We start from the raw sequence: 27,821 nt of genomic DNA on the forward strand, positions 1-27,821 counted from the left end.
GACGTCTGACAGAAATAAAGTCAGCCTGGTAATAAATGGTGATGCTGTTTTAGGAGTTGTTTAATCAGATCTTGAGAGATTGAATGCGTTTTATTTTTTAAGGCTGTGGCTGGAAGTCAGTTGTTGTTCTTGTTTATCTTTCTTTCAGTGATTAAGAGCAGGTGTTCATCACAAATGCTCAATAACCACTTAATTCATATTCTTCAGTGTTACTCTAACACTGTAGTGTGGACACATTTTAAACAGAGGATTTTGCTGTAGGCGGTTAAAGTTGTAAGCATGAAACATAATTTAACCGTAATTAATTTACAGCAACAAACTGTATATACAAAGTAACATGCTGGCGATCAGAGCTGCAGTTTTTTACAGTGCTAGTCCTGCATGAATCCAACAGGAAGCACACACGCTACACCCAACTCTGCTGGAAGTTTAATACGTTTATTGTAGACTTGACTTGATTAGTGTAATGTGATGATGAAAGAGACTTGTGTTTGTTATTCAGCAGGGAGTAAATGCTAATTCACCTCAGCAATGTGAAACTAAATTATATAGTACTCAAAATCACACACACCTTTCCTTCACCTCTTAACATCCGTTTGAAGCATGTTTCTTAATCATTCATTAAACATATGTAGTCTGATTCTGAACCGAGCTCTTTATCATTTCATCGACTGAATTAGGTTCTAACAACAGACTATAAATATATTAGTCTTAGGCCATTAGGATTTTCATCAACAAAAAATGATTTCAAGCTATTATTATTATTACGACTAATGGCAAAAGCAATGTTTTGGAAATGTAAACTGATATTTACTACTCGCACAGTACAGCAAAAAGTAGAAATAACTGGCTTAAAACCATTTTTTTGTCGGTGGAAATCCTAATGGCCTAAGACTTTTGCACCCAAATGCAAATTCTGACTTGATGAGCCACGTTTAAATTTGGTGTAAAACGCTGATAAACACATTAGTGTTTCACATTACATTACATAAGCAGCCTACAGCTAATGAAGAATACTTAATATACTTATTGACAGCATGATTATCTTTAATAATTCAAAGTGTTTAGTGAACCGTAATGTTTGGGACACAATTTTGTGTTAAAGTCTGACATTATGTATTAGCATATTTAAGACATGTTCACCTTTTCGAAATGCCTTAATCAAATAAAACCCCCTCATATTATTAAATAAATGCACGGACTTCAGTACTGTGAAATGTTTTAATAGTAGACCTCTTTCAGCATCACTCAGAAATCAGATTTTCTAAATATTAATGCAGCCTATAACAAAATGGAAATTGCTTTTCGCTGGATGCTAAAGATTCAGTTCTGAAGTGGAGACTTTGAAACATGGACACATTTGGCAACAGGAGTGCAAAATAAGGAGCGAAGTGATGGGGAGTGTTAGCTGAATATCATAGGAATTATCTGAGTAAGTCCTAACATTCGTTTCAGATGAGAACTCATGGCACTTGATGATGACCTCTCGCTGTTGTGTTTCAGTCACATTCTAGTGTGTGTAGAAATGTGCATTCAACTCCAAAACTGGCCAACAGCAAGAAATAAATGCAAGATAGTGAGCTCTGTGTGAATGTTGAGTAGAGATGCAGGTGGGCACCGAAGGGCCCGAGGATGTAGCATGCGTCTTATAGATGTGCCTTCCAAAGGAGTTCATCCCTTAATGATTAATTATACTCCATATGGAGCGTAAGATCAGGGAATGGGTGGCCGTCTCGGCTGTTACTGCTGTTTCGGCATGGCAAAGTCCCAGGCAGTATTCTGGGCACACTTCCACATGGCACGCACCAGCCGGGTGAAACCCATATCCTTGGGCTTCTCCAGCCCACGCATCAGCCGCTGTTTCATGATGGAGATAAACTCCTTATTACTCAGCTCCCCGTTTCCTAAAAAGAAGAGCGAAGGAAACCGAGTAAGCGTGAGAGAGAAATATGATGGGTAATTATCACCATCAGTGCGTTCCAGCTCCATATGCTTATTAACCCTCAGCAGCATTTGATGTACTGGTGCTGTGCTTCTGGAATCACACTGGTTAAAATACACACATAAACACTTGCTCAAGGGCACCTGAGTCGAGGTAGTGCCGGCCCAAGACTCGAACCCACAACCCTAGGGTTAGGAGTCAAACTCTCTAACCCCTAGACCACGACTTTCCCCCCAAAAAAGAAAATAATAATTATTAATTAAAGTGGACCAGAATTACTATCATTAACAAAAAAAAAACGTTCAAAATTTCACAAAATAGCAAAAACTAAAACTATGAATGTGCCCGAGAATAAAAATTAAAACTCAAAATTAAGTTTTTATATTATGAATGTATCGAGACGAAACCAAAACAAAACCAAGCACAACAAAAGGGAACAAAACCAAAAACAAAAAGTGAACAAAACACAACCAAACAAAACATAAACAAAACAAAACGTAAACAAAACTAAACAATCAACTAAACTAAACACAAAACAAAAACACAAACCAAAATCAAAAACAACAAAATGGAACAAATCCAAAAACTAAATTAAACAAAAAGCAAACAACACAACAATAACGCTAACCAAAGACAAAACTAAACCAAAACACATAGACAGAAAAACAAACCAAACAAAACACCCAATTACAGAAGCAGCAGCTGTATCAGTGCAGATATATTAGTACTAGCATTTAAAAGTCTATTAGTGTATCAACCAATGTCTCAAAAATGATATTGGTGCATTCCGAATTCAAACAGGAACCTGATAAACACACACACACACTCACCGTCACAGTCGAAGAGGGCAAACACCACGTCACACACGTGGTCAGACAGCTCTACCTTGGCCACGGTGCGGGCCACCTGCTTCATGGTGGCTGTGGAGAGAAGAAGAGCGATGAATGAAGAGGGAACTGGAGCTGCACCAACAGTGTGTCTGAGCTTGATCACTGATAACTTACAAACTTTAGAGGAAAAAAACGTATAGAAATCCATACAAAATGTCAGGAAGTGGGACATTTTAGCTCTATTCCAAAACCTGAGCTGACGCAGTTAGCAGCATTTTAGTGTATGATAGGGGTGCTCCGATTACGATCGGCTGATCGTTAATGCGCATCTTCTCTATTAACAACGGCTCTGTGTAGTAACAGCTGCTCTATGTGAAATCACGCACCTGATGGAATTTACCGCTGATGAGAAAACCGGCTTTACTGACGAGATGCGCATAACGATCGGCCGATCGTGATCGGAGCACCCCTAGTGTATGATAGACAAGCTCCCGACAGTCCAAAACTTTGCCGATAGAATTATTAGCTTTCCATAATTCTAAGGCAGCATTCAATGTATCAATTCAGTCTCAATTATTTTTAATACAAAAAGGATAAACTATATTTTGTTTAAAACACTATATAAAATATAAATAAATAAACTATAAATTATTTAAAATTGAAAAATCCAGTGTTGTTGTTGTTGTTGTTGTTGTTGTTATTAACCTAAAACTAAAACTAACCTAACTTAAAAAAAAAAAGAAAAAAAAAAGAAAAAAAAATTCTGCTGCCTTGACAAGTAACTGAAAATAGGTTTAGGAGAAAATTTTAATGACTAAAACTGAAAAAATAAATAAACATAAAAAAAAATAGATGATTAAATAGATTGATTTAAAATTATTAAAACCACAAAAAAATTCAAAATATTAATAGATACTATAACACTAAAATACTAACATTAATAAAATAATAATGAGCTATCAACACTAAAGTCAAGGGTTCATCGCATGAACTAATAAAATGCTATTTAAGTTGCTTATATAAAAGTTTCTGCCAAATGCAATATAAATACTAATAAAACAACATTAAATTAGATTTTGTGCCATATTTTGTATTTATTCTTTAAGTATTGCCACTATTCTTCTTTTCTGTATTTAATTTCCTGTATTTCGGATATATCTCAGTTGGAATGAAAAGTAGAAGAGCAAGTCAGCTTACAGGATGGAGGAACGAAGTCTCATTTCCAGACTTACCTTCAATTATCATCAAAGATCAAGTACAACAACCTCAAGAAAACCTACTATTATTAACAATTCGGTTTACAATTGTGACTATATGTAGTTCTGCACATCTCTGATAGTGAAAGAGTGAGAAAACGGCCTGTTGGGAACATAAAAGAAGGTCATTCATAGTGGACACAGGAACAGGAAGGGTGAGGGAGACACCAGACAAGCCAAAAAGCATCCCTCACAGTCAGTCTGACAGACACGGCCTTGAGATCAGAATACAGACCAGAAACAGAGCGATTCTGAAGATGACAGGCTGATAAAAAGCCTCTTTTGTCTTCTTAGGGTCAGTGATTCAAAGTGTCTGGATATTATGGGCTAGAGATCAGAGAGATGGACAGAGAAATGAGAGCGACACGGAGTTACAATCCAACAGCGAGAGGAATCGATGGTGAGAGATGATCTGTGAGGAAGAGTGTGGATGCACGGAGGACAGCCCTGATGTAGAGCAGAGGCGCTGGTCCCAACGCAGAACCACCTGTTTATTTGACCTCAGATCAACAACTGTCACTGACAACTAATGATGTATGATTGCTTTTGGAAATAAGTCTGCACCTTTACACGTTATTGATAACTTGTGCCATTTGTGCAGCTTTTGGAAAGATAAACTGGTAAAAAAATAAAAAAATAAATAAAAACCCTAGACTCGTTCTGAAGCAGGTTGCTAAAACCATCTCTAGAGACCAGAATATATTACAGACACTTCGGGGCAGATAAAACCTTTATTTCACTTCAACCAATTGCAAACTGATCACAACAGGTTCCAGAAGTAAAAACTCTATTCATTTTCTTCATAGGGAATTATTATTTTTTTAACAATAACTGAAAAACAGATCTGTTGTGAGCTGACTGTGCTTTAGTTAATTTGAGTTTTTAGTAAATTTTTTGTCAATTCATTAATTCAAAAACATGTTTTTTTTTTTTTATAATTGTGATTAATAGTGTAATATGTGGTATAAAAAAAATCTAAACGCATTACCAATGAAGCTGTACAAAAAACCCATCAATCATAAAGTGCACCTAGAGATCTTTAGCTCCGCCAACAAACAAGCTGTCTCCATATGCTCTCAAAATACTAAAATATGTGTATGTAAAATACATAGATCCTACAGTTATAACAGACAACGTTAAATCAATAGTTTTACATTTCTATTTTGCTGTTATTTTGTTATTTGCAATGCTTCATGGGATGGCGGTTCTTTTGCTCGTTAAAGCCATCAAGTCTTTTTGTCCAAATTTTCAAATATTGCTTTGCTTCAAATCAGAGTTTTTCCTGTTGTGATTCTCCTTTAGTCGGTTGGTTTTGTTCATGGCTTGTTACTCATTAACAAAAACCTTTTAAAAATCGCTCCGGGAAAGGAAGATCCTTCCAGAATTAAAAAGTGTGCAGGCACTAATGCACTCTCTAACCCAGAACACTGTAGCAAAGCCATACTGATCTTATCATCACGCCAGCTAGCATTGCACGAGCAAAACACATTGTAAACCGTCTGTAAAAAACTATAACCCTGAACAGAAACCAAACACAAGCTGAAGGACTGGAAAAGTGATTGTTCTTAAACGAGAAGGACATCTAATGATATTTAAGAGACTTTCTGCATGGCCTGAATATGTCCAGGTGACAGAGAGAGAGGACTGTGTGCATGTGAAGAGCCAGCGGGAGAGAAGACTCCTAAAGCACTGCTGGGAAGAGCGCCAGCTGCGGAGAGGGAGTGAGCGAGAGCGAGGAGAACAGGAACAGGTGATGCAACATCCTGGGAACTCTTGCATTGCAGAGTCATTCTTGTTGCAGACTCCGTCAGACAGCATTGCCCACCAACTGCCCTCTGAAGTATCTCTCACACCAAACTGACGGCTCGACTGCAACACTACTTCACTCTGCTTCCAAACTAAACGTTCACAAGGAACCGTCTGAGGGCTCCTGTATTCGTACCTTTATCTATAGAGGCGCCGGCCATGTGATAGAAACTCAACGCAGTGTCAACGTCATTCACGTTCTTCAGGAAGGTGAAGAAGTTCTCCACTTCTTCAAACGTGATGCCCTGTGAGAGAAAGAGAAATTGAGAAGGATAAAATGATTCACATTCATTTAATGCAATTAGTTTGTGACACATCTGGTCACTCAAGACCGTTGAGAGAGTGACGTGACATTAGCGCTCCATTAGAGCCGAGAAAAGCATGCAGTGTTTGCTCAGCATGCATAGTGTTGCATAGAGCCTATAAATATAGTTTTAACATCCTCTTAATAAGAAGATACAATTACAGAATGAGAGCGTTTGAGAGACACGCATTAAACAGCCCTATTGAGAAAACACCCTTCAAATTTGTGTTGAAGTGCTCTCATGCTAATAAATACGCCTGGTGCAAAGCTCGCACACATGTACTGTGAAACATTTCAGTACGGAGCCGTTAAAACTCTGAATCCTGCTATAATGTGTTACTTCTCAAATGATGATTTGACCTACTGCTGATTGATTCACCTCTGTGATCATCTAATGACACCAAACGAATACTGGGGCAGAAAAGATTAACAAGAAAAATTAAAAACGCCACTTCAGGTCAAAAAGGTTACGGACTCCTGCTGTATATTAATGTCAAATAATGAGGATTGAAGTATTCCTTGAGCCTTCAGGGGGTGGTGGGGCGTTAAGCATGATTTTAAATGTTACTTTAATTAGTTTTTTTTTTAATTGAACACAGTGTTTAAAACACAATGTTCATAGCAGGGCGTTCAAAAAACATTAAAAAGGATGATGCAATGCCTAAACACATCAGTCTGAATGTGTTCGTGTATAATGGTGGCGCTTTAAATTGGAAGTTTAAGAGCTCTTGGATTTCTTTAAAAATATCATTTGTGTTCTGAAGATTAATAAAGGTTGTGGGTGAGGATATTGTGGCACTTCACAAACACACACGCTTTCGGACTGGCAGGTGGCCCACCTGAGCATCCTTGAACATCCTCTTGAGGTTCTTCTGCATCTGTTTGAGTTTGCGAGACTGAACTCCACTGTAGGCCAGCAGCATGCCTCCAAACTGCTTCTCTGTGATCCTGCCGTCCACCGGATCATTCCTCTCAAACTACACACACACACACACACACAGAAGGATTAGTGAATAACGGCTTCAGAAGTGAATCCTGTGCTCAGCTGGTCAATATCATTTACACTTCACGTTCAACTGAATACTTAAGCGTGGACACAGCTGTGGCAGGTCATAGAGGACTGGAGGATGTAATGTAGCTGGCAGCAAAAGTCGAACAGCTCTCTGTGGTTGGAATGCATTAGAGTTTGACTATTAGATTAACTGAAAATAAAAATTTCCATCATGAACGTGCCAGGTTTAAAAAATTAACTGGCATTGAAAACCAAGGTGAAAATAACTTCAATTTGGGTCAGTTTCTCAAACACAGCTATCAGCTTCAGATGCACTTTTATGGTGAGTATATTAATAGTTGTTTGCACGTATGTCACTTTTAATACGTGGTGAGTGGGTAGGCAGGGGTATAGATGTGCTGGATGTGCTTAGCTCACGAGTCATAATTAAGCAAAAATAATAAACATGATCTATTGTTTTGAAAAATATATAACATGGAGATCAGGACTGGAGGACTTTATTCATTTAAAATTAAACCTAAAAATGTAAACAATAACATTACATTCAGTCCAAAACTGATTGAAATGACCATTTTAAAGTTGGGATGAAATTCAAAATTCATGCCCCTCACACTGAGTTCTGTTCTTTATCATCTAAGACGCTTTAATAATCTAAGACTACGTTCTGATTACAAAGTGATTTGAGGGACCAGTCTGAGAGAAACAAACGGTTTCATAAAGAGGTGGGAATAAATTTGGTAAAAATGGTAAATGACATTTACTAGGTGTATCTGACCTTCCTCTTTGAGACGAATCCAATCTGAGTTATATTTAAAAATGTCCTGACTCTTCCAAGCTGTATTATGGCAGTGAATGGTGCCCCTGTTTTTGAAGCCAAAAAAAGTGCATCCATCCATCATAAAACTACTCCACACTGCTTCAGGGTGTTAATAAAGACCTTCAGAAGTGAAGCAATATATTAGTGTAGGAACAATATTGATTTTAAAAATATATAAACTGTAATCTCCAGCTTCCAGTCGGAGCCGTGTGGAGTAGTTTTATGATGGATGGCTTTTTTCAGCTAGGGTTGAGTTATTTCACAAGGGACACACAGCTCTGGTCTAAACACTTTTAACTTGATTATTAGTGACTGTCAGGCTGTGAGATAGGAAAGGCTCGTCTCTAATCTCAGGTTCAGAAGCTCAGTCTGGAAATGAGACTGTCCTGTGGGTGGGAGCTGTTAACAGACAGAAGGTGGGTGAGATTGAGGAGCTGCAGCCTCAGCACATCTCAAAGAGCAGATAAAGAGAGAGTCAGACAGAGATCTCCCAGCGTCTGTGTCAGGGGATGTGAAGCACTGACACTCTGTCCGTCCCCGAGGAAGTTACATCACATCCAGTGTCACTCACACAAATCCTGCCAATGCCTCTCAAACCCTCACTGACCTTTACATTACCAGCCAGCTTTCTTTCTTTTGGTCTGTATTTATTTATTTTTGTATTTTTTACAAAGCAAATTGTTTTGGATATGTACCACGGTTGACTTTAGACATCTAAAGAGCAGGTTGACAGATAAGGGAAATAATGAAAAATCGGTCTCTCTGTGTTTGCGCTCTGGAGAGTCACAGACATATCTGTTGATTATGTTTCAATACATTCGTCTGGTTTTTAACTATGGTTTTTGGTTCAACTTGGATTTAAAATGCATTTTAAAACTAATATTAATAATAATGAAAAAAACAACAACTCCTGTACACTTTTGCACACTGCAAAGTGGATTATCATATTACTTTTGAGATTTTTCCCTATTTTTACTGCCCATTATTGAGCGCTATAAACACACGTAATGACTGTTTCATTCATACTGTACACCAGAGGGTGCTCTTGTGCAGAAACTCCACATATGCACCACAGAAGTAATAGAACTCCTTATAGAAGTAAAGAGGAAATCCTTATATGGACAAAGCATCCAGCTATCAATGTGACTCAAGCTGTGTCCGAAAACCACTCCCTATCCCCTATATAGTGCACTATATCAGGTGTTGACCATTTTGTAGTGCTGTCCGAGCGAGCGAAAGAGTTCATACCCTACATGAATTCGCTACATTATATCCACAATCCTCTCTAATTTCGAGTGTACAACCGATGTACACTTGCTGAAGCACTACGTCTCATAAACCAATGCAGAGAAACGACAAGCTAGAAGAGAGTGCAGGAGCAAGCGAGTTCGAATGAGAGATGCAGTTTACATCTTATTTCTCTTTTAAAGTTTATTTCATGCATTATTAATATTAAAATATATTATTTAGGCACACAGTTTATTGTTTTACTAATTTAACGTACAAAAGATAAAAGATATGTGATGATAATTTAGATCAATTGGCCAGTGAGAGAAAAAGTTCATTTTAAATCCTGTGTGTGTATATATATATATATATATATATATATATATATATACAGTATATATATATATATATATATATATAATATATATATATATATATATATATATATATATATATATTTGTGTGTTTGTGTGTGTGTGTGTGTGTGTATGCGCAGAGTTCATTTGCAAGAAACGATTACATCAATCAAACTACAGTTGAAGTTCACTGGTTCAAAAGGTTTTTTTAGTTTGTTTTATAGCAAAAGCAGATAACTCCACATCTCAAAATTCAAGGCATTGATGTTTGCCTACAAAACTACCACTGGCTCTGCACCCATTTATCTAAATTCGTTACTTCAGACTTATGTTCCCTCTAGAAGCTTGCGTTCTGCAAGTGAACGTCGCTTGATTGTGCCATCCCAAAGAAGCACAAAGTCACTTTTACGGACTTTTAAATTAAATGTTCCCTCTTGGTGGAATGACCTCCCCAACTCAATCCGAGCAACTGAGTCCTTAGCCATCTTCAAGAATCGGCTTAAAACACATCTCTTCCATCTTTATTTGACCTTCTAACTTTAACACTCAATATTCTAATTCTATTCTTTAAAAAATCTAACTACCTTTCTAATCTTTTTGTATTCTATTTTCTTTTCATTTATTATGCAATTATATATATGTGTGTATGTGTAAAGACCTCTAACTAGCTTGCTCTATATCTGTTTTCTTTTTTATTTATTATATTATTTAAAAGCCAGTGCTACGTGTACTGTGTTAACCTAACTGAGACTTGTTATAGCACTTATATATCATTGCTCTTTTTGTTGTTTTTGATTGCTTCCACTGTCTTCATCTGTAAGTCGCTTTGGATGAAAGCGTCTGCTAAATGAATAAATGTAAATGTAATCTCATGTTTTACAGTAAAAAAATAACTAAATAAAAACAGTTTAATCTTTTTAATCTCCTCAGATGACAATGTAGATGCCTGACAAAAGTTCTTGTTATGATTATTAACTGTATGGATGTGATTACACACAATACACTGAGCTTTTCCCTCATCATTGTGTGCTTTTACAAGGCTCTGTGAAAGATGTTTAGGCTTTTATTTTCCTTTTTCGCCCTGAAGAAGATATCACAGATTCATCAAGTTCACTGAAATTATCCATCCTTGATCACTTTTAGTCAGCTTTGACGAAACTCCTCTCAGTTAGCACGTCTTTTAAAAATGAAAGCAGCTTTGTCACCTGATCGGAAATACAGCGTGATGATTCGCCAAAATGGACTTATCGGCTTCTGTGCAAAAACAAGGGCACTTGTCAACTTCTGCAGTAAAACATGAACTCGTGATGCCTTGAAAGTGGACAATACCAAGATTCTCTCTTCTCAAAACACAAAATTAGGTTTAATGTCTCTTTATTTCACACATAATAGTGCGTGCTGTCCTGGAAGGGAGGTTTCAGTAGTAAATTATGCACGAGTCTGAGCTTTCACTGGTGACAGTAGCTGACAACTTTCAACCTCCGTTTATTTTTCTGTTATGTCTCATATGTAATCTACACTTCTCCATCTTCCTCGACTTCTGTGCCATACCTCAAGCTTTAGCACATCGTGCTGCAGTTTCCTCTGGAACTCCAGGAAACTGCCAATGGTGAGCTTGCCCTTCAGGTCGGCCCCGAAAAAGTAGGTGGTGAGGGCTGAACTGCAGCCTCCTGTTTTCAGAGTGTTTCCTGTGGTGGAGCGATCTCTGTGTCTCATGCCCATACTGGTCTGAGAACGGATGATACTCTGAACCTGGAAAAACAGAAATAATAACTCATGTGAATGACTCATTACATTAATGTAGCACTCTTCTGCAACTACTCTTAAAATGTTTTAAGGGGAGGAGGAATCGCCTCAACCACCAATGAGTATCTCCACCTGGACCAGAACACACTCCACAATGAATATCAGTAGAGAGAAGAGAGAGAGAGAGAGAGAGAGAGAGAGTAATGCAGCAAAAGAGATGGAGAGGCAGGGGGAAAAGGAGAAGGACAAGGAGGATGAGGATGAAAAGGAAAAGGAAAAAGGTGAGAGGCGCGTGAGCAAAATGAAAGGGGGAAGAGAAGATTTCATGTTGACTTTAAAACTAAGGTGAAAATGTGGCGATGACACTGAACTATGTGGTTTCAACAGAAACTAGATGAGTAAAGTTTGAGAACAAACTTTGAAGTTGGCTTGAGAAAGCCTAGCCTGAAAGTTTGAAGCAGCTGTAGAAACTTGAAGTTTGAAAGTTTAGATGTTGCTAACATGTTGCTAGTATACTTTTGGAACGATAAGCATGTTTCCAGCACATTTTAAACACAAATTGCAACTTTCAAGCATGTGTCCAGCATGATTAGCACATTTTCACATGATTATTATGTCTTTAGTATGATTACCATGTTTTGGCATTAAATGCATGTTGTTAGCAAATTGTTTATACCATGATTAGTATGTTGCTTACATGTTTCTTGCATAATTAATATGTTGCTAACATGTTCTTATGATTTTTATGTTGCTAGCATGTCCGTAACATGATTAACATGTTGCTACCATGATTCTAGCATGATCAACATTTTAATAATTATTTAACTTAGTACTAACATGAATAAATAAAAATAAAAAATCAAGTAAAAAAAAAAAAAGCTAAACCAAGTAAAACCAGCTCATAAAAAAACCTTAAAACCACTTAAACCCAGCTCATCTATCAAAAACCATCTAAAACCAGTTAATTCAGTATATATATAAAAAAAAAAAAAGTCTATAGCCTTAGAAAAATGCTCAGGTTGGTTTAAATAGGGAGTTGTTAAGATTTGCTATAGCAATAGACAGCTTAAATACACCACTGTACAAATATACACCCCCCAGTGAAAGTCTTTGGGATTTTTAAACTGGTCATGTGCTGCCCTAAGCTGGTCCCAAGAGACTAGCTTTTTCAGGACTTTTCTACAGTGTAAAGTTTCAATTTTGTTTTTCATTTCTTACTGAACTTCTTAAAACCCGGGCCAATATACTTTGTTTTGACCCTCACCTCAGTTGTCTTATTTAGCTGTAGATCTATAGACTGACTACTGGAGATCCACATTCACAAACAAGAGTATTAAATATATTCCCTTTGATGTTTTTAATATATTTTCTTGGCCGAGGCACATACAGTGTGTTTACCAGTGGGCACTGTGTTTATCCAGAAAGCTTTGCAAAAGAGAAAGACCGAATACTACCAGGTGAATGACTCATAGTGACTTTACAAATGAAAGGCAAATGTGGCCGTAGGGGCAAACATAATCAAAACAAACAGCTGAAAAGATGTGCAACCGAAATACACAAACAGCCACTACACTGTCAGAAAAAAGCACCACAGTGCCTTTAAGGGTACTGTCACAATGAAAAGCTGTTGCACCCCTCAAGGAAAACTATTTTCCCCCTGAGAGTATACTAATGAAATGTGTTCATCTGAACCTTTAAAGGTCTTTGTGTTCACCTACCTGTTCAAACTCCTCAAGGTCGACCTCTCCATCTCCATTTAAGTCAAACATCTTGAAGGCGATTTCAAAGTTCCTTTGAGGAGCTGCAAAAAGACGAGAAAACGAGTTTGCAACTTAAAATTATGACAATTTACTTTCACTAACACATTTTTCGGTTTAAAAATATTACACAATTTATCAGAAATTTGTTTAACTTACTTTTTTTAAGGTTCTTCTGTAATTCTGTAGTGGTAATTATTATTGACCTATTAATTTGCATGTAGCAGCAATACTTTGGAAAGTATTTAGGTCAGGTACATTGTGGAACTTATATCATTAGTTACAAAACATTGGTTTAGTACAAGAAAGTTTTTGTACTATTTTTGCATGTTTTTTTTTAAGATATTTTGTTTTTGGAAGAGTGGGAACATTCTCCAGAGCTAACATTCTGGAATGATACATAAAAGCAATGTCTACATCAAGTAAAAGTTCAGCTTGCTTAATAAAAGCGGTTTAATGCTACATACGTGTGGTACACCGTCATGATGGCAGCGATGATGAAATCACATGACCCAATACTACTCACTTAATCTTCATAAACTCCCATTATTATTGTAAACTTCTAGTTGTGGAATAAACTACCAGGTGATAAACAGCCTGTGAATAAAGTAACTTCTATAATGGCAACAGTAAGCGAAAACATTTGCTGCAAAAACATGATGCTGCATCCACACCTATAGGCATCAATATTGAGCCCAACAACACTGTCATAAAAGCTAGCAAAACAAAAATGCACAAAACAAACTCAAGACACTTACTGGAAAGGACTGTTGTAAGGAAGATGTAGTCAGAGAAAGAGATGAGTCCACATTCCCCCAGTGTGTAGAAAATGCTGTCCTCATCTGCAAACCTCTCTCTGTCCTGGGAGATCTTCTACAGGATCCCACAGAGAAACAGAGGAGAAAGAGTCAGTAATGCTTTTGTTGAACACCTTATGGAGCACCTGAGTCCCGTTTAAGAGCTGAGAGCAGATAAAGGAACTAGCATGCTAACACTGACACAGCACAATCATGCAAGTGATGCAGTCATACAAGAAACAAGCAGAAATAAAACAACATGAAAAGGGTGTTAAAACAGACATTTCACAAGTGTCACTTATAGAGCATACGATAGGCTGTGTTTTAAAACAAAGTGAGCTGCATACCTAGACAGCATTTTTGGACATTGAGCATGTTCAGACTATGAAATCAAGGCGGGTAAATCAAGAGGGTTGCTTACCTAAACAACATTTTTGAGCTTTATATGAGTATTTAAATGCTCAAATCAAGAGTGTTTCCTACCTAAACAGACATAATAGACGTATTGCACCAAATCAAGGAGGTTGTCAACATTGTCAGGATCAAGTGTGTGTTCAAATGTTCAAATCAAGGGAGTTGACACCTAAACAGCATGTGATATAGGTGCCTATGATGTTAAAAAAAAGCTGTCTACTTAGGCAACTTACTAAGTTTTGAGATGCATCTATATTGTAGAACACAGTGCTACAATCACTGACTTTGCTTCACAAATCGCAAGAGAACACAGTATTTGACATTTCTGCAGTAAACTGGTTCACATTTTATGAGCATGAACGAAGGTGACTCCACTGGTGTGAACACAGTTTTCTACCTGTTTTTGGCATAGAGACATAGAAAGAATCAGAACCCCCCAAATGTGAAAGTACACACACATATACACATAGACACATAGCATGCCAGAGCTCAGCTTCTGCTGATGCATCTTGTTACCTCTGTCTGGGGTGGATCCCATCAGTGAGTAGAGGGGAAGAAAGAACGTAAGAAAACAACCTGACCATTGCACAGACAATCAGGCCCACCACACCATAAGAGTATAAACACACCATTGCATACACCCAGATCCAGCCCTTTTCACGTCATGCCAACACACAAACACAAATTTATGCAACATCCCACACACACACTTTCCCACTGAACACACACTCTCTCTGTGACAACATGATACAAGCCGATAACACGTTACATGCTTCCATAGTGACGTTAACATCAGTTAATCAAAATTAGGACATGAGATTTCCCTCTGAAACTCTTCTAAGCAATGTTTGCTAATGCTAGCATCGCCACTGCTATTACTCAGGATCTAAACGGACCTCTGACCCTAATTATTGTAATGATCATTTCTAAATCATTAGTCTCAAATTTCTTCAAATATCTGTGAAATATTTTTTAATGATACTACACGACTGACCTTTAACCCGAGGCAACTTTCCTTCATAGTTTACGCATGTCGTATAACTCGGTTCTCTTTCTCCTCACAATAAAACAATTTCGATTAAATTTCATATTGATATCACACAGCCAACTAAATACTCACTTTATCTTAATACACAAAAAGTAATTTTAACCAAAATATTTAAATCATTACCACTCACATCAGAGGAAGTTTCACATCAGTGGCGTAATTAAAGCGGATTAATGCTACATGAGGTGGTCCGCCCTCATGATGGCAGCCATGTTGAAATCACATGACCAACAAAACACTACTCACTTCAAACACTATAATCAGTATTGAGTCTATTTATAACAGCATTTTATGTCCATTTCTTTATTTATTTGATAAGTAGCCATGTAATATGTAGTATAATATACAATCAACCGGTTCTGTTCGCCGTTTATTTTGCCCTTTACAAATAAAACCAGCACCACTTTTGCTGTGGACATGAATGGTACCTCAAATTGTGTGTTGAGGTGAGATGTGGTATTACTTATCTAGGATAACTTAGCAAGGCCATAGCAACCGCCCAGGCTGTATCTGAAATCACCCCCTTTATTCTTATTCACTACTCCATACATTATACTCAATATAGTCAACTGAATCAACGAATGAAAACAAGGGCCCCGGAAGTGCTGTCGACAACATCTTGCAGCAAGATGCAAGGGTTCATTCGACGCTTCGTTTAAAATTTAAAGGTATTCTCTATCAGCTAGCCATTCAGTGTACATCTGCCGTACACTTGTTATTGAGGTGGATTATGGGATTGAAAGAGGGCAATCATTAATGTCCACTATGGTTCACAATGAGGTTCAAGTGTGTGCACTGGGGACAAGGTGAACACTGGTTATTTTTATACCAGCTCTGAAACTGGTCGGAGTAGGAACAGGCCCGTGCTGCAGTAGAAGCTGACGGAAGCAAATTGTGTGTGTGTGTGTGTGTGTGTGTGTGTGTGTGTGTATGTGTGTGTGTGTGTGAAGAGGGGCTAATAAGCTCTGGGCTAATTGTGTCCCTGACGTTACCTTCAGAGACACTCCAGAGACACAGTCTTATTCAATGTTAGTAGTAGGGATGTCAAACACACTGACACTTTAGTACCAAGTCGGCATGACAATGTACTAAAACAAGTCTTTCTACAGTATCAGTAAAACCAGGTACCAACTCAATTCAGTATTCACAATCTGAATAAAAAAATAAAACGATGACATTTCAGTGGAATTTCACCAGCATTTGTATCATCTACTGAAGATATCGTGACAACACTGAGAAAAGGTGCTCAGCAGGATGTGTGTTCACACTATGCTAAACTCTTTGTGTGGAGACACAACGAGAAAGGAGAGCGAGGGAAGACTGCGAGGTGAACCTTCCCAGACGGTCTCTGTAGAGGAAAATGAAAAAGGATGTGGGTTGTGGGAAAAAATAAGAAGGAAAGAAGCATTCAGCCAGAGAACGTGGAGATGTATTCAGAGCTCGCACAACTCTAGTTGGTGCTCATATCAAACTGGGCCTGAGTTTTCAGGCCGCTTCAAATTTGTTTTCAATTCTTGGCATTAGTGTAAAAATGTGTAAAACATTTTTGCCCCCTGGAGCATTTTTAATATTTCTAACCATATAAATTCAATCACTGCTGGAGTACATTTCAAATTGTTGGCAGCTCAGTGTTTGATTTGATGAGCTCTCTAGTGTGTACCATCACACTGTTTCACATTTTCAAACTGTATGAAATTGCTCTGTCCATGTTTTCTGAGCTAATTTACTTTTACTTTTCTTTTTTTCTTTCTCTCACCCATGAGGCAGTTTAATACAAGTATCTGACAGCTAAAGGTTCTGCAGAAGCACTAAACTTAAACTAAACCCATGCCATTTCAAATTTGAAAAGAAGCTTCCAGAAGACATAAATAGCCGAATCATATTTTTTAATAAATGATTCAATCACATGGGTGTGCGGCACATCACTAACTGCTCAATTCAAATCTGTGTGCGCTGGCTGACGCGGAGGCAGAGACAGACGTGTTTTTACAGCGCTGCGCATTATAACCAATCACACACGATTCTGTTGAGCTCATGAATGCAATGGCCAATCAGAGGCATTCAGATGAGTCATCGCTGAAATACCGGTGTTTTGTTCACTGCGTGCATCTCTGACTCTATTCTGCTCTTTGTGACTGGCAAATTAATTCTTTCATCAGAAACAACTGGTCTGTCCAAGTAAGATTGAGCAGATCCTTGAGCACAGTCCTCTGTTCTTCAGCAGTTCTTCAAATGTACTTGTTAGTTAAAATATGTTTAAAATAGAGCTCTTGGAACATTTTTACCCCCTGTTTTTGTTCTGTCCACAGGACACGTTCTCACTAGATGAAGAGCAGCAGAATTGATTGAGGCATAATAAGGCACTGATACACATCAACCTAAATCTAAGAACAAACTGCTGTAATGACATTTCGAATGAAATCTGGCCAAAACCAAGTTTGTGTGGAGTTTGTTTCAGTGGTTCGTAATAGCTAGCTAAAGAAAAGTTTCCTGAAAAGTTCAGTCCGGCTTGAAAACGGCTCTGAACTACCGCTGGTCCACAGCGATTATGTTATAGGTTCTGCAGGTGTGCTCTGCCACCTTTAGCATTGAAATCTTCTCTGGTTCATTTCTTCTGTTCAGACCATTGAGGTGTGGAAGATTTAAAAACACACCGAAGAGCTGCTTTATTTTATAGTTTAAATATATATATTTTTATTATAATTTAACTTTGTGACACTGACACTTGTTTTTCCTTTGTAATATTTAAGCGGTTTCAAATCAATAAACTGTTATTTACATAAATGACTTGTCTTGAATGAATTTCTGAATTCCATCACTTTTTTACAGGGCTGCTTTACAGCTGATTGAACTCATTATATAATTACTGTATTTTTCGGACTATAAGTCGCACCTGAGTATAAGCCGCATCAGTCCAAAAATATGTAATGACGAGTAAAAAAACATATATAAGTCCCACTGGACTATAAGTCGCATTTATTTAGAACCAAGAACCCTCTCGCGGCTGGAGACGGTAATGTTTTCTCTTGGTTCATGTCTCTTAGTTCATTTCTCTTGGTTCATGTCAAATTAATTTAGATAAATAAGTCGCACCTGACTATAAGTCGCAGGACCAGCCAAACTATGAAAAAAAAGTGTGACTTATAGTCCAGAAAACACGGTAATTATCTTTACATAAATCAACTGAATCAACACTGAACTGACCTGATAATATAGTTTTTTTAGAGCTACTTTACAGCAGAATTTATCCGTTTGCTTCTTAGTGGAATTTTATTTCGTTTTATCCCTGTAAAAGTGCATTGAAACAATCCATGTTTTATAAAGCGCTGTATTGTATAAACCTTTATATAAATAAACTTGGTGAACTTGTGAAAGCAAATCCACAAATTGCTATGATCAGATGCTTTCTTAACTGCTGTTTTCACATTTAAAAAATATGGTTGAAGTAGGCCCATTATTATTGTGGGTGTGTGTTTTTGTTTTTTGCTCTTGTATTCAACTTCTTTTCTTCTTGTTCCCCCTCTGATATTTCGAGAGAGATCTGTGCAGCAGTTTGCCGTATGCAGGTATCACTGAAAGCAGGATCATTCTGTGTCTCTGTGGGACTTTTGGAAACACTTCACAGATGCTGGTTTCCCAAAACACAGGAAGCTTTATTCTGCCAACTGCCTGAATGGAGACATGGCAACAACAACCAACACTGCTTTGTGCTAGATCCAGACATCGTACTGTGTGTGTAATGTCGGCTGTTCTGTGCCACTGTAAATTAACAAAGTTGTTACAATTTATCAATACTTCTGCTGCTTTAGTTCCAGAGCTCAGATCTCAGATACGAATGCTCAAGTCCATTTGACACCAGAGCTTGGTGTAAAAGTGGTTTTCCAAACTTGATATGATTTGCTATTGGTTTGAAAGCAGTCTGTCCAAATGTGTAGAAATGAAATGGTATTGATGATCTGAAAATGAATTGCATTTTAGCATGCACCTGCTCACACTAAAAGTCTAATACATTTCTCATAGCTGCTTGTTTCCAAATAAATTGCCTTGAGAGAGCAGCTGGCATCTTTTTTATTGCAATGTAATGGAGGTAAACACAAATGTGCTAAAAGTGTTGGTGGTGAATCTAAAATGAAGAACACTAAACTGTGTCTTCTCCTCCTGAGACATTACAAAAGAAGTAGACACATATTGGGATATACTTAAAATAATTGGTCAAAATGGTCTGAATTCTTACAGAGTTTGATTCAGGTATTTCTAATCAACATATTCTTGAGATGATTAATTATAATCTGCTGCAGTTTATACACAAGCCCCACAAATAGTAATTTAGATCAACAATAAATCGGATTGCTTGCCAAACCAGAAACCATCATCTTTTTACAGGTGATACATTTGTGTTCAGATTATTTTCAGAAGTAATGGCCTGTTCTGCAGCCCATCCACAGCATGATAACAGCCAGCAGTAAAAAAAACGCCACTACGATCAACAACACAGCCATTCACACCTATATCCCAAAGAGTGTGCTGAACTTGAAAGCACTTATTTTCTTTCCAACACTGTACTAAAAGTACACAATCAAATTAGAATACTGATCATTTAGGCCCCGTCCACACGGAGACGGAGCTTACCCCAATCCGATCTTTTTTTTTCCTCGTCTCAAGAAATGTCCGCGTCCACACGAAACCGCATAATGATGTAGTATACGTGCCAGACCAGTATGTGGCGCTGTAATTCTGACACAGAGATACACTAAAAACAGAGAAAAAGACTTGGACTATGCTCATAAACCTTGCGCGTGGAACACAATCGAACATGGAATAATACATTTATTAATCTGTGTTAATGTTAGTTAATAAAAAGACAATCGTTCAGTGTTTGTTCATGTTTTTGTTGCTGTTACGTGACGTAGAGGTGTCTGACTAGGGGGGAGACGTGGGCTGATGACGTCATCGTTTCTGAAAATATACGGATTAGCCATCCAGACGAAAACGCAAAGACGGCGTTTTCTAATTTATCCACTCTGGGACCGGTTTAAAAAAATAGCGGTTTGACCTTATGAAAACGCCGGATCCGTGTGGACGAAACGCCTATCCGATAAAAAATGTGTGCGTATTCACAGAAACGCGTCTCCGTGTGGACGGAGCCTTAGACCCATCATTCCAGACTTGGGATATAGCTGATGCATAGTAAGTTATACAACAGCTTTGACCTCAAAACTGAGGTTAAATTTAGGTAAGTTTCCTAATGAGCTTGCCTCATTAAGGTGTTTCAAGGCAGGTTTGTCGTCAATGACTGTACAGGTTATTGCATGTCTTAAGTTTTAATGCCAAAGATCTGAGCTACAGTGAAAGAAAAGGTTTAACCTACATTTTGGTCTGTTCCTCATTCAAACATAATATGACTTTAAGAAGACTTGGAATATAACACACAAATCATAGCCAGTCATCAAATGGAAAAGAGCAGCATGAACATTCTTCAGTTTTTTTCTTTTGTGCTCCATCGGTTTGTAAATGACATGGCGGTTACTAATTGATCACAGTCTTAATTTTTCGGGTGAACTATAAATTTTAAATGTGACAAACCTAAAACAAATTCAAAGTAAAGTGCATTACTGTCTAATTCACAATTCTGTTCATGGAAGGCACCTGCTTAACCGAAAGGTCAGGTTAGCCACCGGACATCAGACTGGTTTCCATGTTAGCAGCCTTATGAGCATCCCACACATTGCAGGCTCCACCCCCTCCCACTCATTCATCACATGATCACAGTGGCATCACAGTACCTAGTGGTAGGGTTTGAGGGAATGTCCAAAGTAACACAACTTTTGACCCAAAGTTAGTCAACTCATGCTGTGTGCTTGGTGTTCATGCAGTTCTAGGCCCAGTGAGCAGAGATTAAAGGGGTCATGAACTGAGAAATCACATTTCTCATGATCTTCTGACATATAACAGGTCAATGTACTAGAAAAACATCCTGTAAGTTTCAAAACTCAAAACGTTCTCGCTGGGTTAAAAACAGCTTTTATTGAAACTCAGAAAACGACGCGTTTTGAAATGTGCTACTTTATGATGTAATAGTGTGGATAAGCACCGCCTCCACAGGACGAGATCAACGCCTGCTTCTACATCACTGCCTCTTTAGCTCCGCCCACTGATTGTAGGTAATACCAGAGAGACGCAAACACAGGATTACTCCATTAACTGAACCAAACAGATGATATTTCAAGATTACAAGACTGTCTAGTGTAAGTTGTCTGTTCCAGACTGTTTGATATATACTGATTTTTTATCTGGTTTTAACTCAAATGACCCGTGTTGTTTTCAGAGTATGTCACAGCAGCGTCTATCTGATATTTTTTAAATAAGCCAATCATAGCAGTGAGCTTTTACTTGCGAGTCCTGAATACACCCAGCCAATAAAAAAAATATACTTTCTGTAGAAAGGCTCAAAAACAGGATAGAAAATAGACTACTACTTATATATATATATATATATATATATATATATTAATGTAAAATCACACTAACATTATATATGATCCTCAGAGAACACTCGAAAATAATAATAAAGAAATGCAGTTCATGACCCCTTTAAAAGAAGGGAGACTGAGTTCCTGGATCCAGGGCAAACTGTGGTGTCACCGAGCGCAGACAGGGGGCACTACATAACAAAAGTCCTCCCCCATGCCACTAGCAGCCTGTCCCGTAGCCAGTCAGTCGCAGGCATTCAGCACAGGGCATGCACAGATCTGAAGCACAGGCACAGGTCGCCGCTTCCATCAGAAAGACAGAGAGAGAGACAGAGGAGAAACATTCGTCTTTTTGAGTTGTCAGAGAACAGATACAGGTCGCATTTTATCCCAAAATCACAGACACTGTCATCACAGTAACTTTATTACAGAAGAAGAAAAAAAAGAAAAAAAAATTAAACATGCATTTTCTTTTGATTCTGAGTTGTCCAGTATTCAGAAAGTATTGGTCCTTCTAGAACAGTGCACAGAAAAGCAGGAGGTACATTGTGACTAGGCTGTCTATGTGCTTAAGAAGTAGCAAAAATGTACTTCCAAATATGATATGAAACAACTGAATTAGCCTGAACTGATATTATCAGATAAATTCTAGACTCAACTTAATAATAAAATCTAATAAATACTACTCTGTCCAATACCAATTACAAACTTAGTTCAGTACCAGAGTGCTGAATATACAAGGTTAAGTCAGAAACACTAGTGTAACAAATCTAAGTAGTTAAGCTAGTGAGTATAAACTGAAGGCTAGTTTATCAACTGTAAACACCAGATCATTATAGCCAAATAGATGCATATGCTAATACTCTGTGCTGTCAGATCGCTGCTTTCATAATAATTTAAATATTTTAATTAAACATTTGATTAGGAATACAATTTAATGTAACACTTATATTATAACATTTATATTAAAGTGTCTTTGTTAAATGTTCTATCTAATTATTTGAGCAATAAAAGTAAACTATGCATAAAGCAAAAGACCATAATATGGTAAGTGCATGTTGTCAATTAATATTATTCAGTACTTATTTGTAAAACTGCACTGTAACAAGGAAATCTTAAAATAAAGTGTAAACTAAGTTTAATATAATGCAGCCAATTTTACAATATAATGTATTTTACAACTTTGAAAAATCTTTTTTTTTTTTTATCTTTTTTTTTTTTTTTCAGTGGTCTAACAGGATGGACGCTGTGTTCAATTTTATACAAATGAAAAAGAGGCTGTGAAAGATTCCTGATTTTGCTAGATCACATGTAACTTTCAAAACTCAAACTCACTGTTTTATGGAGTTTTTGTCTCCTGAAAGCTTCTCCAGCAGAACAACTGCCATGTTGGCAGAAAACAGTGCAATCCATTGGACACACTGTACTTCCATCCCTCAGAGCCTCGCTTTCATTCTTGTCACAAACTAAAAAAATGAAGCTACCTTGACTAAGGTCTTTGACTCACTCCTCTGATCCCTAGCGCTGCATTATTCATGCACATGAGCATTTGCACATGCATGCACAAAACACACACTCTTGCCTTCTCTGTACGGCACACAAAGAAGAGTCTCTACGCTCAATAATTCAGCAGGGAGAGACAGCAGCTGGCCTCACCTCAACACTATTCCATAACAGAAAACCTACTGCACATGTGTACACGCTTAGACCTTTTGTTGTATGGCTAACACAGGTGGGCGCCAACAGAGCGGACTGGCAGAATCTTCCAGATCAATTCACATGACTTCAAAGTCCTTATCACTGCAGGTCTTGTACAAACTGGGGTGTGGTGCGTATTGAGTCTATGTGTGTGCACAATGGCCTGTGTGTTTTCCTGTCTAGATGGGTCTAAACATGCAGTATGTGAGTCTGGGTGTGTCCACCCACTTTCCAATAGCACAAAGTCTTAAAGGTGAAGTCTGTCAGTTGTCAATGTTAAAACAGCAGTTCATACGGAGATACTTTAAGTCATTGACTTTGTGTGTAAACACTGTTGTGGTTTCAAACAGTTCTGTTTGCTGGGGTGGTTCGATGTCAACTTCTGGCTCAACCAATGTGTGAGTTTGGGCTGGAACTACCTGTTTGATCTAACAATGGCAGAAGCCATTTGGAAACAGTAATATTAACAGTGTTTGCGAAGCGAATCCCTGACCTAAATATTAAACTTTGGTGTGCAACTGTTTGTGTTAAGGACAAGGAAGACTTCTCAAATTATGCAGCTTTGTGAGGAGTAATCTGATCTAAGGATTTTGCTTGGCTGATGATAAAAAGGCATACAAATCCCACAGGCTTGCAATGAAGGATGGACCTGAGCCATCGCTATAGATCAGAATAATATCACAGAGACCTGGACACAGGCTCTTTTAACTTTGGCCACATAGCAACCAACCAGATTATAGCAACATCCTGGTAACAACACTTACAGTTTCTTTAGATCATTTATTTCTTTTGCAACTCTGTTTGGTGTCATAAGAGCCACAGAAATGACACACACCTGCAAGCCTGTGCAAACATGTCAAATATGTCCTCTCACCAAGACCTTTTATTTATAGCTAGCTAAATAAACTTCATGTACAAGAAGTACATCTTGTTATATTTTTCATAACGGGAGTCAATTTAAAAACATTCAGACATCTAATGAAGTTAAAAAGTAAAAAAACACAACAACAACTTTTTTAAACAGTTAAAATGCAGAATAAAATGCTACGAAAAACTGCTACTACCATTCAAAACTTTAGTGTCCCTTTTTAGGATTTCTTCTTATTTTTATTTATGTTTTTAATTTAAGAAATTAATATTTTTAATCTTCACGGATGCGTTAAATTAATCAAAGTTGGGATGTAAGCGGTGAACCGCAAGGTGGTTGAAAATCGATTAAAATATGTGACGATGCAAATCGGTTGAGATGCTTAAATCGCGATTCAATTAGGGGTAGGAGTTTATATAATTGTATGTCTGTGGGGAACTTAGTGTCTTTAGAAAAGTTTAGATAGTATTTCTTCTTTGCATGTTGCCTCTGTATAATGCGTGTTAAAGTGCAGCACTGCTTTGTTTACAGCGGAAACCAAGGAAATGCTTTAAGTGTCGCCTGCTGGCAGAGAGTGGATGTCTGCTCGTCTGCTGTTTCTGCTTCAAATTTCCAAATTATACATCTAATTTAAATAAAAAACTGCTCATGTTGCATGTATGCAGCATCTTTGTTTGGATCATGATTAAATTGCGGTGGTTGCCTCTAATTTTTAAAAGGAAAGAGCTCAGAAAAAGCCTTATTTTGTTTAAATGAAGAGATTTATCTTGTGTCGCATAATTATTTGATTTGGGGCTTGTTTAAAAATTAAATTTAGTTTTGATATTTACATTATATTGACATTTTGTAATTTAGCAGACGCTTTTATCCAAAACGACTTACAAATGAGGACAACGGAAGCAATCAAAACTAACAAAAGAGCAATAATATGCAAGTGCTAAATTAGTATATTATTATCGTGATATATTTCAGGTTCACAAAGAAACATGCAGCATTTCGTCCAAGCAATAATAAAAGTACAAATTTAATTAAGTACAAATAAAATTAAATTGTGAATCGTAAATTGAGTGAATCGTTACATCCCCATATCAAAGTGAAAACTTTTTAAATAAATGCTCTTTTTTTTAAAACTCTCTATTCATAAAATAATCCTATATAATATAGCAAAACTTTTCTGAACACTGATAATAATAAGAAATGTTTCTTGACCAGCAAATCAGTATATCAGCATGATTTCTGAAGGATCATGTGACACTGAAGACTGGAGGAATGATGATGAAAATTCATATAATAAATGTTCATAAATAAATATCAATAAATTACATCTTACAATATATACTACAGAAAAATCGTAATAATATTTCCTAATATTACCGTCACAACCTTGGTGAGTAGGTTTCTTAGAAAATCCTCAAACTGACCCCAAACTTTTGAATATGTTCTATGTTTGTATGGACAATTTTTTTTTATAAAATTTTTTTTTTTAAAGCAAAAATTACACAAACGTTTTCCTTTTTTTTTCTGATGCTGGATGCAAACGCAACAGAAAACACCCCTGATGCTACAACATCATCTGGCCATATGCTATCTGACCCAGCCTGTCTACTCTGCTCTCCTGAAAAAAATGCACTGTCAGGAACTTCACTCCTCCTTTGCTGTAGTCATACTATTCAAATATCTCTTTTCTGCTGATCTGGCCCAGGCTGGCCGAGTTTTATTACCCACCCAGTGATTTTTAATGAAATGTAGAGGCTTTTAATGCATTGTTTGGCCAGAGCTCCACACCTGGGAACTCGTGTGGATTTTCTCTCTGACAACTCAAGGAGAAGAAGGAGGAGAAAGAGAGAAAGAAGGATTAAGAGGTCTAGTGAAATTTTCAGTAGAGCTGCTAAATGACGCATTCACGCACACGCAGTCCCATGCAGCTTGGCACGCACCCCATACCTGCCAGAAGTCCTGCAGAGAGGGAGGGGGGCACAGAAAGGGGGACGGGGGTCCATAGGGATGGATGGAGAAGTAAAAAGATGGCAGAGGAGAGAATGATGGGGTTTATTGGTTAGATGGACACAGAGAGAGCCCAAAGAGCACAAATTAATAACTGTCACCATAAACGCAACAGAACAATTATATCCTCAGAAAAACACAATGTAGGACATCTCGATGCCTGGAGGAATAATGAATTTGTGTGTTAAAAGAGATTGAACACAGATATACAGTTACATGTTCATACAGACAAATTAATATTATCAGTGTTGGGGAGTAATTAGCTTTAAGTACTGATGCTCCTAGGGTTAGGATACCACTTAATGTGAAAGACTGAAAACTTGTGTCTTGAACTCATAAGTTATGGGCTTGAATGGGTCTAACGGCTCATTTACTGACTGAACCAGGTGGAGGCCATCTTGGAAATGGACTCTACTAAACCCTAACCCTAACCCTAACCCTAACCCTAACCACAAGTCAACTATAAACTCAAAATGATCTGTTATTGTGATTCTGAAGCAGGATCATGAAATGTATTAAGATTATCACTCCCATACGCTACTTGCAATATGCTAATAATAGTGTTACAATAGTTAACAAGCCAATTTTGGTAACACTTTAGAATAGGGAACACTTATTCACTAGTAACTATGACTTTTTCCTCAAACTCCTAATTTGCTTCTTATTAATAAATAGTAGTTATTAATATGTGCTTAATTCGTACTAATAAATGGCTTATATTTTAGCATGCAAATAAGCAACTACTTAAGAGAACCTAAATAAAGTGTTACCCAAAATCAACAATATCCTATTTCAAATAATTCTCTGAAGCCTTAAGGTGTAGTCGCATTTACTTTACATTTAAACTTTACATTTATATTTTTGAGGGTGGAATCCAGTCATTTCAATAGGAATCCACTCATTAGTAAATTTGCGTGACGAAAAAATATTCCCAGACAGATTTCACAACGGGTTCAAGTTGGTCACACAGATTTGCCGTAGTGAAAAACTGAAAGCCGTTTGACTCGAATGTGACTTCTGAGCGATCAGTGCTTCATAAATGACTACACTATTGACAATAAACAGATCTTTTTAGCCTACAACATTTCTCTAATGTGAGCGCACATTCACAAACTGCTAATAGTTTGCCCAAAAGCCTCTGTGCAACATTTTACCTTTCCATGGCAAAATAAATATTTTTAGATACTACGGTTGACCAAATTTTCAGTGATATTAGTTTTAATGCAATTTGTGTAAAATTGTGTACTTAAAATATGATGCTTTTCCAAATGTTGGTTGGTTGGATGGATGGACTACTTAAATTAGTGGTTTTTGTTTGACAACATACTTTCAAAGTGGTTTCCCCAACACTGAAGTCATATCATTGGAAAACAGTTTACAAAGCACATGTGCACATTAAAGTGAGCTAAATAGAACACACACTCTCTCTCTCTCTCTCTTTCCCTCACACACACACACACTTACACACA

General features: G+C 37.4%; 1 protein-coding gene across 2 annotated transcripts in view; it reads right to left on the reverse strand.

Annotated features, from left to right (window-relative positions):
• Window positions 1-1,207: 1,207 nt before the first annotated feature.
• Window positions 1,208-27,821, reverse strand: part of LOC128026673 (calcium uptake protein 1, mitochondrial) — a 54,865-nt gene continuing 28,251 nt past the window's right edge. For both annotated transcript variants that reach the window (XM_052613926.1, XM_052613927.1), the window contains exons 6-12: window positions 13,812-13,926; window positions 13,015-13,097; window positions 11,102-11,302; window positions 6,978-7,115; window positions 5,971-6,079; window positions 2,773-2,862; window positions 1,208-1,904 (exon numbers count right to left, since the gene is read on the reverse strand). In XM_052613926.1, the coding sequence (XP_052469886.1) occupies window positions 1,741-1,904; window positions 2,773-2,862; window positions 5,971-6,079; window positions 6,978-7,115; window positions 11,102-11,302; window positions 13,015-13,097; window positions 13,812-13,926 (900 nt within the window). In that variant the 3' untranslated portion in view covers window positions 1,208-1,740. The remainder of the gene's footprint in view (window positions 1,905-2,772; window positions 2,863-5,970; window positions 6,080-6,977; window positions 7,116-11,101; window positions 11,303-13,014; window positions 13,098-13,811; window positions 13,927-27,821) is intronic.

Source organism: Carassius gibelio, chromosome A13 (assembly GCF_023724105.1).
Source record: "Carassius gibelio isolate Cgi1373 ecotype wild population from Czech Republic chromosome A13, carGib1.2-hapl.c, whole genome shotgun sequence".
NCBI classification, from domain to species: Eukaryota; Metazoa; Chordata; class Actinopteri; order Cypriniformes; family Cyprinidae; genus Carassius; species Carassius gibelio.